The sequence below is a fragment of the Haliotis rubra genome, unplaced genomic scaffold (genome assembly GCF_003918875.1).
Source record: "Haliotis rubra isolate DU_JTF1 unplaced genomic scaffold, ASM391887v1 Scf5, whole genome shotgun sequence".
NCBI classification, from domain to species: domain Eukaryota; kingdom Metazoa; phylum Mollusca; class Gastropoda; order Lepetellida; family Haliotidae; genus Haliotis; species Haliotis rubra.
Genome location: NW_025767190.1, coordinates 3,218,450 through 3,232,451, shown reverse-complemented (window position 1 = coordinate 3,232,451; position 14,002 = coordinate 3,218,450). Strand labels below are relative to the sequence as shown.

The 14,002-nt window shown below is 38.9% G+C and overlaps 1 protein-coding gene across 1 annotated transcript; it reads right to left on the bottom strand.

Annotated features, from left to right (window-relative positions):
* Nucleotides 1-206: 206 nt before the first annotated feature.
* On the bottom strand, nucleotides 207-3,638 carry LOC124291788 (lengsin-like). Its single transcript, XM_046728860.1, has 2 exons — nucleotides 3,470-3,638; nucleotides 207-1,454 (listed from the first exon to the last, which is right to left on the bottom strand). Exons 1-2 carry the CDS (start codon nucleotides 3,600-3,602, stop codon nucleotides 328-330), a joined length of 1,260 nt encoding a protein of 419 aa, XP_046584816.1. The 5' UTR covers nucleotides 3,603-3,638; the 3' UTR covers nucleotides 207-327.
* Nucleotides 3,639-14,002: the final 10,364 nt, after the last annotated feature.

The window sequence follows — 14,002 nt, the reverse complement described above, 5'->3', positions numbered from 1 at the left end:
ACACGAGGGCCTGTGGTCTGCTCTAGGTCTGACGTGTCAGGGGCCCCGGGTTTAACTCAACGTTGCCACTCATGATGAATAGAATACCGATAACTAGCAAAAATTCCACTTGCCTTTTCAAAAAGCACCCTGAAAACACTAAACCACACTTGTACTTAGTTTTTTTATTATCAGGCTGTGCATTTATGCCTATACATAAATTTCTAATGGGCATTATTACGGGCATAATGAGAATTTCATAATACCACTTGAACTGTGTTTTAGTTTCAAAACCAACCAAGGATCATAATCAGATAAAATCCGGAATTGAGCACGCTGTCTCAGGCTTCATTTATGATTAAGCTGCGCAGCCCTGCAAGAACTTTCAATGTCCATCTTCATTGTACATACAAACCACTCTATGAATTCCTTTCCCAAACTGTTGACAATGTCTGTGTCCGCTTGAAGTTCACTTATAGCTTCTGACAAAGTGTGAGGAAGAGCATTGGTAAGACACTTTTTATCCGGAGCAGGGCACTCCAGCTTTTTTACAACGCCATCTAGCCCCGCTGCTATGGTGGCCGCCATTGTGATGTAAGGGTTGCTCATACCGCTGGGAATGCGATTTTCTATGTATGTTTCAGACTTCGTAGACTTGACTTTAATGCAAGCAGAACGTTTATCAGTGCTCCAGTAGATGGGTCCAGGAAGATTGGGTTTGTGCAAGCGATCGTAACAGTTGATGGTCGGACAGAAGAGCGCACTCAGAGCCTTCGCATGTTTCATGAGACCAGCCAGCCAGTGTCTTCCTAGGGTGCTAAGACCATGGGGATTGTCAGGATCATGGAAGACATTGACACCACCGGATAAGGACCAAAGTGAATGGTTAAAATGCATTCCTACTGCGCCAGATTCTTGCATGGAGTCAAACCTAACTGTGTAATCTTTCTTATCCCCTATTTCTAGAATTCCGTTCTTTAAGGTAATACAGGAATCAGCACTTTTGATGCCGTACAACGGTTGGAGTACCATCTCATACAACCCAGCATCCCACTCAGAATGGAACGAGCCTATGTCAACACCTGCTTGATGCATACAATCTTCAACATAAAACAGAAAATCACTGTGTTTGCTGACTAATCTTTGACGCATGTAATCAGGTTCAAGAGGATATGCTTTGCCAGTTTGAGTCAGTGTAAATTCAACTTCGTATCCAGAAAAGAGGCTAAATCCCAAATTGGTCAGTTTCTCTAATTGTTGTCTGGCAACATATCGAGGACATGCAAGTTGTGCCGATCTGCTCTTTAACCAGTAACTCTCACAGATAACCTCGGCCACCTTGACATCGTCGTTATCACACCATGATACTTTATACAAGGTGCTGAGGTCAGGTAGTGCGTAGGCTTTAGGCATTCTCTCATCTTTACATTTCCCTGTTGAAGAGACTTCATTCAAAAGTCCAAACGACAAGAAACCTGAAACATATGCAATGGTATCAGCTGCAACCAGTCAAATACTTATTTCTTTCTACTGTGTAAAAATGAACTTTCAATGTAATAGTGAAAACAATAACGACATTGGGAAATCCTAAAAGTACCCTAAGTTGCGATGTACCCTTAAACGCTGCGGGAAGATATTATAAGTTTATACTTTCCACATATCCACATGGAAAACATTTCTACGTTTTTTATATTGTTGACATTAACCTGGATGTCATATTCATGAACTATTCACATGGTAAAAAATATCGTAACACGTATGACTATTTACCCCCAAACGGTTATCTATGTGGTTATCTATATAATAATCATGTTTCTTTGTATGATTATTTTTAGATTTAGATATGCACTTGTCACGATTAAAGGCGAGCATCACGTGCTCTACGTGTATCCGCCATTATGCAAATATCAAGTTTCAGTAAGCTGTTCTTACCGCTCGATAATATGAAATATTCACAGACTATGAAACATTGAAAATAAATCAAAAAGCGCCGCTGCCAATTTCCAGAATGCCTACACCAGACATTACCAAAGATCAAAGTAGTCGATAATGACTTATGTGCAGTATGCCATTCTAACAGAGAAATGGCTTTGTTTCTTGAATATGAATATGTCAAACACTTCAGGATCCGACTAGATCAGTACAAACAAATATAATTTAATACACAGTTAATATTGTTTGGATTCAATGTTAAACAGACTTTAGCGTTTTTTACTTTGGTTGGTTGGTTGAGGAAAGGTTTATCTAACTTCGTATACAAGTACTTAACGAGTTAGTTAGTTATCTAGTTTTCTACTTATTTATCCAGTTGTGTATTTACAGTTCCATTTTTCTATGTATTCATACATAGATTCAACAAGTTAGTCTACATACATACATAACCACTCTACCCTACCACACTACTGTACAACTCTTTAGTTTCCTTACACAACAACAAAGTTCTTTATCTAATAAGGGATCTGATTTTCTACCTGAACAATTTTCCAGTTTCATATTCTGTTCACTATTCAATCTCTTGCTATTAATGAAAACCTCCAGTTGCATAACTGTAATTTACTGTCATGTAAACTGTCTATACAAATGTGATTAAAACTGATGAAAAAGGAAAACATACTAAAATGGCAACAGCCGGTAGGCGACGCAAGCGTTACAGATACTGCCTCGCTCGCTGATAAAAAAATGAATATTTCAATACAAAATAATATCACACTGGTATGACAAGCGCAATCAATAACACTGGCATACATGAATTAAATGGTCCACAGATGTTAATAGTCCTACCTTGAAAGTATTAAAATCAGGAATGAAAACCTACGGACAAATGTGACGTTATTGCGTGTGCACATAACGATGTACACGTTCATGCCGTCCATGTTGGTCAGCAACACTTATCTGTGTTCAAATACGTGGCATGTACATAATAGTATATATGTTGATCCCTACTTTTTTCTTTCTGTATATGATGTGTGAAGCCCATTTCTGGTGTGAAATTGCTGGAATATTGCTAAAAGTGGCGTAAAACCATACTCACTCACTCTTTCTGTATATGAAACATGGAGAATAATTAGTGTTGAATTCGCTCAATGCATATTACATTTTATGCATTCTCTGAAATTCAAAAGGGTGCCACTTTTCTCATCTTCCGCAGTTACTTACATGTGTTTAGTATACAATTTGGTCCTCTATTTTGATCACGATATTGGGTAGTGTAAGGTTACATGCTCTATTATCATTTGTTGTATATAATGTCCCAGTGAGAAGTTAGATATATGTGTGCGGGGTTAGAACATCTAATCATAGGGAATTACATCAGACAGATTGGAATCAGCTTTCTTCATAGCGTTCGCCAGTTCGCATCAGTGTGTTTGTTGGCATGATGATACAGAAATGTGTAAGTTCGGTCTTTCACTGAAAACTGCCATTCGGTCGTAAGTATTTCGCATTGTTTGTTTTATCAGATCGAACATGTCAAAAATTAATTTTGTGTTACCTGCAAAGATGGTGTCACCAGTCTTTAGGTATTTCTCGACATGTCGTGCAGGAACAACTCTTCCTCTTGATCTTCCGTGTATATCAGCCACAGAGAAGCGGACATAGTCGTACTTGTTCATGTCATCAGACATATTCCACGAAGTTGATGTAATTAATGACGTGAAGTTCTCTGACACTTGTTACCTCTCTACTTGTAAGTGACTCATGTATACGCGGAGGAGGTCTAAACACAACGTCAACACGCATGTAATAACATTTTCAAGATTTACTCCACTGCCCACGCAACAAAACGCCGCTTGTTTGTTGAGCGGAAAACAGTAGAAAGGGGCTTCATGTGTTACACACGTGACGACAGAACCATATCGGCACATCGTGAACCTCCAGACACATCACATGGGTTCGTCAGCTTCACATACATACATGGTCCACTCACTATATCACGACGACCTTCAGTCTCTACCAACACAACTACCATTACAGGTATTGCCACTTGACTTGTCTGTCCTAACGACGAAAACATTACCTGCAATGCAAGGCTAAAATAGTTCCAATGTTAAGTGTTGGAAATATTGTGACTGAAATCAGCCCGGCTTTCATTTCACTACTCTTATTCTGAAATTCATATGCGATTATAAGCCCGTTGTGTTAAGACGGCTGCTTGGAAGGAAAAGGCCAATGCTCATTTGGTTGACCTCAATTGCGCAACCACAGGCAAGGGTAACGTGAAACGCTGGACACGGACTGGAGGCTGATTGTGGACTGTCGATGCCTATTATTAGAGAGACAGGCGTTTGAAGACTCACTGGTGTTACACTGAGAGCAGAATGTTTCAAATTGTATTATCACGTTTTTGTTTTGTTGGGGTGCCAACGACCGCAGCTTCCATTCATGTTCATGAAGGAATAAGAACAGATTGTCAGTTTAGTATCTCTACATAGTGGCACAACTAGAGGCGACGCTGCCACGGTATGAGCATCAGAGGTGTTTCAGGTTAGCTGTCGATAGACAGTAAACAGCAATGAATGCACAATGCCACAGCAAGTACAAAGACAGTTAGCTGTTCCTCGTCCTTAATTAGTGGATGATTTCATAATGAAATGATACGGTCCGGAAACAATTCCCAATATCAGCCTACCAAACGTACACTGTACGTCACTTACGGTAAGCATTTCAATGTGACATACATGTACACGTACTTTTTATTTTTTTATGAGTCTCTATGCGATAATAGGCTAATAACTCTCTTCAACAATCACATTTGAAATAATATGTAGTAAACAAGCGTTTGTAAAAAAAATGTAATGCCATTAAGTCATTTTCCTTAATCTTACAATCATGTTTTATAAGTATGAGTTTGTCGTATATTCAATGAAAGCGTTAAAAGTGCAATTCAGCATCCCCTCTGCACTGAAGGTTTGAAGGACGTATATGCTTTACGTAAACATGCCAACGCAATTACTATCTTATTTTATACCCCTGGCCTAATTCTCAGGCTTTTGTTGTTCATGAGGCCAAGAGGCTTTAATAGGATCGCCACAATAGTCTCGGTTAGAAGTGAAATTTGTCTCTAATGTTCAGCAGTTAACAAAAGCGACAAAGTCATTTACATCATGGAAATAGATATCTATCAGATTACACGCTTTCAAAGTCTCGGTAATTAATCACAAACAATGATGACACGGGTGCTGGAGGAAAGGTCGAGGTCACCTAGCCCCACCGATGGGATAGACAACAAACGTAGTTCAAGGCCAAATGCAAGAAAAGTAGCCCATTCTATTCAGATTTGCGTTACAGTTTTCTCATTGAGTTGAATCAGCTAGACTCTGCTTTCTCGCTGCTGCCTGCCGCTCAGCAGACTGTGTTTATGCTGCAACACACAGCATTTGTTAAACCTCTTGTCGCTCTTGTCTACCCCATGTACAGGAGGAGACTAAATATCTCTTACGGGGATTGGGGTGGGTGTGGGTCTGGGTGGTGGTTGTGAGTGTGTGGTTGGGTGTGAGGATAGAAGGGTGAGCGTGTGGGGGTGGGGGTGAGTTTGACGCATGCATGAATGTACTTATGTGTGCAAGAATTGTGATGTATGTGCAATATACACTTTTATTAATCTTAAATGTATTACTGTGATATGTGTCTCATAGGTCAAATGGCCGGATGCTATGTGAAATGTTTAATCGTGTACCACATATTTTTCTTCTTCTTCTTCTTCTTTTTCTTCTTCTTCTTCTTCTTCTTCGTCGTCGTCGTATCTTGTAGAATCTCTCAGTGTTAGCCAATCATTAGTATGACACTTCCCACCCTCCAGGAATCCTGGTCGGTGTGGAACTACCCACGGAAAGAACCAGGTTACTATAAACAAACAAGGTTTACGCCCAACGCTTCGTTCACCCAGCTCACGTCTAGGACACAGCAGACAATGAGGATGTAGGTCACAGACAAGTATCGTGGTTGAGGTTAATTTGATTAAATGCATGAAAATGGTGCAAATTGTAAACTTCATCACTTTACTCAGATAAGTTGTACAGTCGAGAAGAAGATTTACAGTACACAAACAAACAAAGGGGATAGGGTACTCACATTTGTCTGACAAACAGGGAAGTAATTAAGCTGGTGACATAATGGAAACCTGTCCGCTTGCATAACAATGTATTGCTCAACCCGATCCTGATCGGTTATATGAGCTTTATGTCAAAGGCTTCAGCCTTTGTGAATATAAAACAATGTGATCCCAGTATTTAACACAATGGGAAATTCAGTGGTCATCTTGTAATATGAACATATAAAACTGATGATATACATACCCTTGATATCAGGAATGATACGTAAGTTTCTAAAGAATGAAACCATTTGCAAATTTACAAATGTTTCCCCACTTAAGGAAATATTCATATTTTTAACCCTAGTAAACTAATGAAAGATGCAGGATTTTCAGCACCTTTTACAGGAATGTATTGGAAATAATCAATAATCAAGCATTTACTGGGATATCAACTATTGAATTCATGCTTGATAATGTCTGAAAATCCGGATATGAGAATGGTGCAAGTGCTTATGACAATATACCATGAGCATTTGTTTTAAAGGTGCAGTTTCATATGCGAGCAAATACATCGCTTGCAGTTGATTCAGAACGCAGCAGCACGAATTATCCTGCGTGTTCACAAGTACGATCACTTCACTTAAAGAATCTTCACATGTTCCCAGTTTCATCACGGATTTATTTTAAGATTCCTCTATACATCTACACGTGCTACAACAATCTAGCCCCGGCCTACTTGTGTGACCTTCTGAAATCTTGTATAAGCACACCTCCAAGGTCTCTAAGATCCCAAAATATACATCTACTGACTGTTCCATCTGTAAGAACGAGTACCTTTGGAGAAAGGACTTTCCGATTTGCTGCTCCCACACTGTGGAATCAACTTCCAAACCATAATAAACTTGCCCCTAATGTGACAACATTCAAAAGCAGACTCAAACCTCATCTCTTCAGCGATGCCTTCCAATGCCCAAATTGCTAGCGCACAGAGCACAACAGACAGTGAGGTGAGGTGAGGTGAGGTGAGGTGAAATTGGGTTTAACGTCGTGCTTGAGAATATTTCGCTCATATGACGACGTGCATGCGAGTGTATGTTCATGTGCGGCTGCTTGTACTAGCCCAGACTTAACCTGGTTTTATAGTGCTAGATCACTGAGATACCATGCCGCAGTGAAGCATGAATACCCCACTCAGACACATTATACTGACTCCGAGCCGACCAGTGACATAAGTAGTCCCACCATAACCAAACAGCAGCGCACACACACAATGTTCTGCTATCACCATTGAGGAATGCAACGTTCAAAAATGTGGTAACGTTTTTCCCATTAAGATGTTAAACTATTTTACTGAATCGGAAACCCAGTAAACATCGGATACACAGTAAATGCATTATGGCTGACAGGTATGTTCGACAGGTATATGTTACAGTCAGACTGTGAAAACACATGGCGCTACTTCTTTAATAAAATGACTGAATTGTGAGTGTGAGTTTTACATGTCCTGGCTGATACAATTCCGTCAAGTAGCATAATCAAACAATACTCGCGATCGCTAATTACTCCAATTATTTGTTCATTGCTAATGATGCAATGACTGGCCAATTGGCTCATCTGCTGTATTAAAACGTTTATGACACGCCTTAAGGCTAAAGATTATTTTTATCCAAATAAATAGAAATTGAAAATATTTCTTGTGAAAAATAAACTTACATTACTGTTGCTACTGAAGTTCCTAAGTACATCTTGATAGAACTATAATTGATTTGATTTGTTATGAATGATTTCCAAACGATTTCATAATTATTGAAATTTTTGATATGTATTGAAATATTATATTTCTTGAAGCTGAATTTCGAATGACAATTTTTCGTTATATTGTTTTCATGAGTGAGTGAGTGAATATTGCTTAACGCCGCATCATAAATTTTCAGCTATAACGATATATTGTTTTCTTAAACTGACACAAGTGTATTACACTATATATACAAATATAAAAGTTATCATCTAATGAATGAGTATATTCCTTGGGGCCACCGGCCAATTTTACATTTTAATGTTTTACAAGCTGTACATGTACATGCGAGCGCCAGTATACAAATGATTAAGTATTGGACATATGGTCTGTCAATTCATTACCAAAATGTAAGGACGTTGTGTCTTTTCTTTTGGGCTAAGAAGATCAATTTGGCTATGCCTTTTTACAATTAATGGATTAGTTGAAGAAAATAATTGGACACACTTTCTATCTGATGGGTAACTCCAAAAATATTTAGGTAAAATATTTTGCCGAAGTTCGTTATAAAATGGACATATAAACCAAAAATGAAGTTCAGTGTCTACTTCTGGTATAATACAAAAGGGTTATAATACTTTCTTGGAATGTTAAGCTTTCTACCATCTGATATCATAAGGTTATGACCCGAACAACGAAATTGTGATAATGATAATTTATCATCTAATCATTTAACTATTTTAATTCTTAGGATTTATCCTACCATTCTGTGGATCATGTCTAATAAAGAAGATCACTCACCTTCAATGAATGAGATCTAAAAAAATCTAAATAAGCACAATTGTGATCTCCAAGTCAAAGTATGTGACGACAGCTTCTGATGGTAATGAAACTATGGTTATATCCATCAACAGCTGTGTCCGTGGAAAAAGTTCTCCTCCTGACTTGAAGAGCTGTATCAACCTAATTATTGTGAAGTGGGTACATATTACCTTCTTTACATCCATCGGAGTTGTCAGACAGGAAATATATTTGACCATACTTTCAGTACCCGGACACAAACTGTTAGGAAGTTGTTGTTTTAACTGGGTTTAACTGGGGTGGGTGCTTTGTTTTGATTTTGTGTGGGGTTTTTTTTGAGTATATTACTTGGGTGTGTGGTTGGAGTCGCTTTCATTTCCGGTTCAAACGGCGCAGCCAGTATTGCCGCGCTCGTGTTGAACAGTTAGTGACTATATGCCATATTATTTACTAGGGTTATAATAGCTCTTCAGCCTGAGGACAATACTGCACCTGAATGTTCTGCAGCATCTGGTGCACACAGATAAAAGGTGTAAGGACTGCACCACAGGGTATAAATAAGAGAACTGGGAAAATAGGACAGTGGTCCTGAAAATAGGACAATGCGACCTACAGCGAGAATGAACAGTTACATCTTCATGACCTTAAATAGAATTGTTTGGATACCAGTGACAAAACTCCTTCCATATTTATTAAAATTCTGTGCTAAAAACACTACTGATTGTACGATTACGGCTGTATTATGAACTGTATGTGTTTATGAATCACTTTGAAATAATTGGAATCGGCAAGCATATGCTACCGAAGCTACGAAGGCAGTCAAATGTCCAACATATGAAAAACATACGGTACAAACTAAATTGGTAGATTGCATCGAACGTCATGTTTGTCACTGATCCATACAATTTGGAAATGAACTGCTCATGTCTACCATAAAACATCTAAAAGCTTTACTGACACCGTGAATGTTGTAAATTTCATCGAACAACATTCGACGTTGGCGCTCCTTGAAATCTGGGCAGAAAGGACCTGCTTCACTGTTTCTAAAAAGGGAAAGTTGAACTATGCAAGTTGAAGTTAGCCCTTGTCTTGGGAAGAGACTGCATTTCTGGGCATAGATCTGAATATTGAAACATACGACTCGTTATATTGGTCTTCTATATTACTAGTTGAGGTGTAAGGCATGGATTGGCCATTTGATGGTCATTGAACGTCACCAGACCATCAAGAGCATAAGTTCTTTACCAAATCCTCTTGTTTGTATTCCATGCAATGTTTCCATTGGTTTGTCTTTTACGCCGTATGAATGATCTAGATTGTTCATTCTCGGTAGTTACGCGTATATCTATGATTATGGAAATGGTGTTGCGAACGTTTCATTTCCAGAACATTGCTCATGTTCCTGACTGCTTAACCTACATTATTGTAATTGCGAATGTGAAATCGAAACGGATTTTCAGTTTTTATGCATTTAAACTTCAATATTCAAATAAATTCAAGTAAATATTTAACTTTATTGTAGTTATTCCTAGAATTCCGTTTGCTTCACGCTCAACCTTACTTCGGATAACCTGTTTATCAATCAAATGCGATGTACAACTATATAGTACTGTTATTAAGACCCATTGTTAGAATTTCAACAAAGATCTTGTTAATTCTTTGAAGGTACCGCCATATAGCTGGAATATTGCTGAGTGCGGCGTAAAACTACACTAAAACAACTCTTTGAAGATATATTGTACGTAGAAATAGGGTATTGTAAAGGTTATAATAAACTGCGTATCATCATGTTTTAATATGTCTCTCTTATTGCAATAAAAACATATCTGATGATCATGATGGTGTCGTCTTAGGACGCCGACCTTTCGATTTTCCACTAGTCTCAGGACGCCGACCTGCGGTTTCCTTTGAAGGTTAGGTTCTGATTAGGCGTAATTAGGGTTGCGGATAATCTACTCTAGATGTTTTGATAAGGTGAACTCGTCGCACTAGGTACACATATCGCAGTGGAACGATATGGAACCTCCACAACTCAGATGGGATAAGAACCAACAACCACCTGGAAGGGTGGCATTTACGTCTGAAGAGATACGTCGGCAAGGCTCACCCAAACATCTTCGAGATCGTGCCGTTCCTGTCACGAGAACAGACGAACAGGGAAAACAATCTGGTCCAATACGCTGCTGGCCAGAAGCGTCCGTCCAAGAACAAGAAATACAGGGACTTGGAGCGATGACTGGATGACATCCGTCACCAGCTCAGGCAAGGAACACTGTCCGTGAAACAGTTTGCTGATTCAGCATTCCACCTGTTGCATTTTTTGTTAAAATCTTTGGATCAATCTCTGTGAAAAAATGTCTGCTATATGTATCATGAATACGCATCGGATATGCGATGTCTTTATTAAAATTGTCACGTATTTACTTATGTGAATCATTGTAAAAATAATGTTAAACTCTGTCAACAGAGTTTGTTGATGAGTGCTTCAAGTATGGAAATAAACTGATATAAATATAAACCGTGTCTTCTCATTAGGTGTGCTCTCATCCGCATAATCCGGATTATCCTCTTCTAACAACTCGTTGATCCTTCATTGTCCTCGTAATCCTTTATTAATTGGCAAAATGAAACTAGTCTCAGGACGCCGATATTTTTTTTCCACTCAACCGTGAAGTTTGGTCGAAAGGTCGGCGTTATGAGCCTGAACCATCATGACATTTCTTGCTCATTCCAAGGGATTACGCAGTGAGGCGTGCCCAATGCGCAGATTAAGCAAGCCATGTCGCGGTTGACGGAAATGGGGCAATACCTTTGCGTAATTCGCGGAATGGGCAATTCCGTATATTACACACGACATATACACTTATAGCAACTTTCAGTTTGCACCAAATGCTACTGATCAACGACTGTTCTCAAGCGCTGCGCTGCATATGGGCTTTTTTTCAAAACATTCACATAACAGAGGTTTGACTTTATAAACATTGGGATTTTGAACACAACTAGCAACCTCTTTCGCAAAACAACTGGAATAGTTTGTCGTATGTGAATATGAAACTTATCATGGCTGACCAGATATACCATGAAACTATGACCGTGAGATGATCTGACAAAATCTGGCTTCATACTTATCTCCGACTGCAACGTTGATAGCGAATTTACGAATTATACTTTCTATTAAATCATAGAAATAAGGGAAATCATATGAGACAGGTTGCAGAGTAACCTTTTGTTCAAATAAAAATGTATATATATACGCAATTGGCTAATGAACATAAAGGAAGTTATTGACATACATTTTGATATACCTCATGCTGTGTTTCAGGGTGGGCAACATATATTCACTCGATTTATACCAATGCCAGCTCAGATAACCATGTAGCGTTTTCTTATACTGACAAGGTTGAACTTGTTAATGATTGTTTTATTTCTATAAGGGGTACTTACTTTTAGCTGAGAATCACCCCAGCCTGTGAAATACACAATGCCATTTTAGAAAGTGGTCAAATGTAACATATGTTATATTTGGGATTACACTTTCTTAGTAAAGTACAGATTCTATTCTTTTTGAGTTGAGTCCCATCCGGGATTCGAACCCACACCCTCAGAGTCAGGCACCTAATCGCCAGCACACAAAGTCAGACGCCTTGTCTGCGACTTTGTGTGCTGGCGATTAGGTGCCTGACTCTGAGGGTGTGGGTTCGAATCCCGGATGGGACTCAACCCAAAAAGTACTAGAATCTGTACTTCACTAAGAAAGTGTAATCCCAAATATAACATATGTTACACCCTAGCTTAATTTGAACAGATTTGTGAATCCTTCCTCATTCATATCATCTTACAAGAGAAAGACATTAGAGATGTTATTAAATCTTTACCATGTAATAAATAAAATGACCTTGATAACATGAAGATGCGTAAACTCACAATTATTTTCAATAAACCTCTACACTTCTATTTGGAAATTAGCTCGTTAGACCGATAAGCTTATAATCCTTACTTGGGGAATCACAGGAGAAATTTGGTTTGAATATTTACAGTACCATTTTCGGAAAAACAAGTTTCTTACAGAAACGGACCACTTACACTGACTATTACGCCGTCACAGGTGACGTTAAAATGGTCACGACACCAGCCCAGTCGATCTGACTTTGGTCTGTCACGCGTAGCCCCTGGGTTCTATCGGTCCTAGAGAGCTCACTGTCAACCCGTCAAGATCCGGGTTAGAATTGGTCTTCCGCAACCCATACTTTTCTTAAAAGGCGACTAACGGGATCGGGTGGTCAGGCTCACTGACTTGGTTAACAAATGTCCTCGTATCCTGATTGCGTAGATTGGTGCGCATGCTGTTGATCACTGGATTGTCTCATCAGGACTCGCTCGATTATTTATAGACCGGCACCATATAGCTGGAATATTACTGAGTGCTGTGTTAAATAACCAACCAACCCGTTCATTGTGGCCCTGTAAAACCTCATTTGCCTATTTGCCTGGCAACTTCATTTTGCGTCACACCCATGTGCAAACGAACAATAGCATTGTTCCGTTGTTCTTGCGTCAGTTTCGGCATTGTAACGTCACCTGTGACCGTGTAATGGTCAGTGTAGTGGTCTGTTGTCATTTCCTGAGTATTCCTTTTCCTCGTCAAACACCCAGGCTTACAATCCGTTTGAGTCAGAAACGGACCGATGAATTGCAAATTTTATCATTGTACAAAACGGCCACATAAATATAAATAGTACACATGTTTACCATTTACTAATACCCAACAGCTTTCTTATATTTGAAAATTTTCCGGACTCCACCAAAAAAGTTGTTTAAGAAACTATCATCATTGAAAACGCAAACGTTGTTATCTGTCTGCTTAGTAAGTAAGCAGATTCAATATGCAGTCCATAATAACGACTCCGTTAAGCGTGCTTGTGAAAGCAGACCTACTCATCTATATGCAATACATGTATATACAACTAGCTCAGCTGTTACATAATGCTTGAATTTTGCTCAGCGTGGACTCAAACAAATATGCCAAGGCATATGTTCATGATTTAGTGAGTGAGTGAGTTAAAGTTTATAGTCACAGCGGCAGTATACCAGCCATGTCGTGACTTAAAATAGACAGTTATAAATTCATGACAACTGCGCAAGTAGTTAAAAACCTGTCGACGAAGGACGGTAAAACCAACTAGTATATCACAGTAATAGGAAATAAAACTAGCGTATATCTCTAAAACAGGATTTCAAATTAGGACAATACAATATAAAATAAGGCTGAGGATCGCCAACAACTGAAGGTAGATCACCACTCTAGGGACTGTTCATGATTTAATTTATATGGCAGCTTACATGCAATTTACACAAGGATATGTGAAGTTTGTCATTGAGCAGTTCATGTTGTCCCACCTTATTCTGCTGCAAAAGATGCAAATTTATGGCCTGTTCGTGTGGATTGTAAGAACATT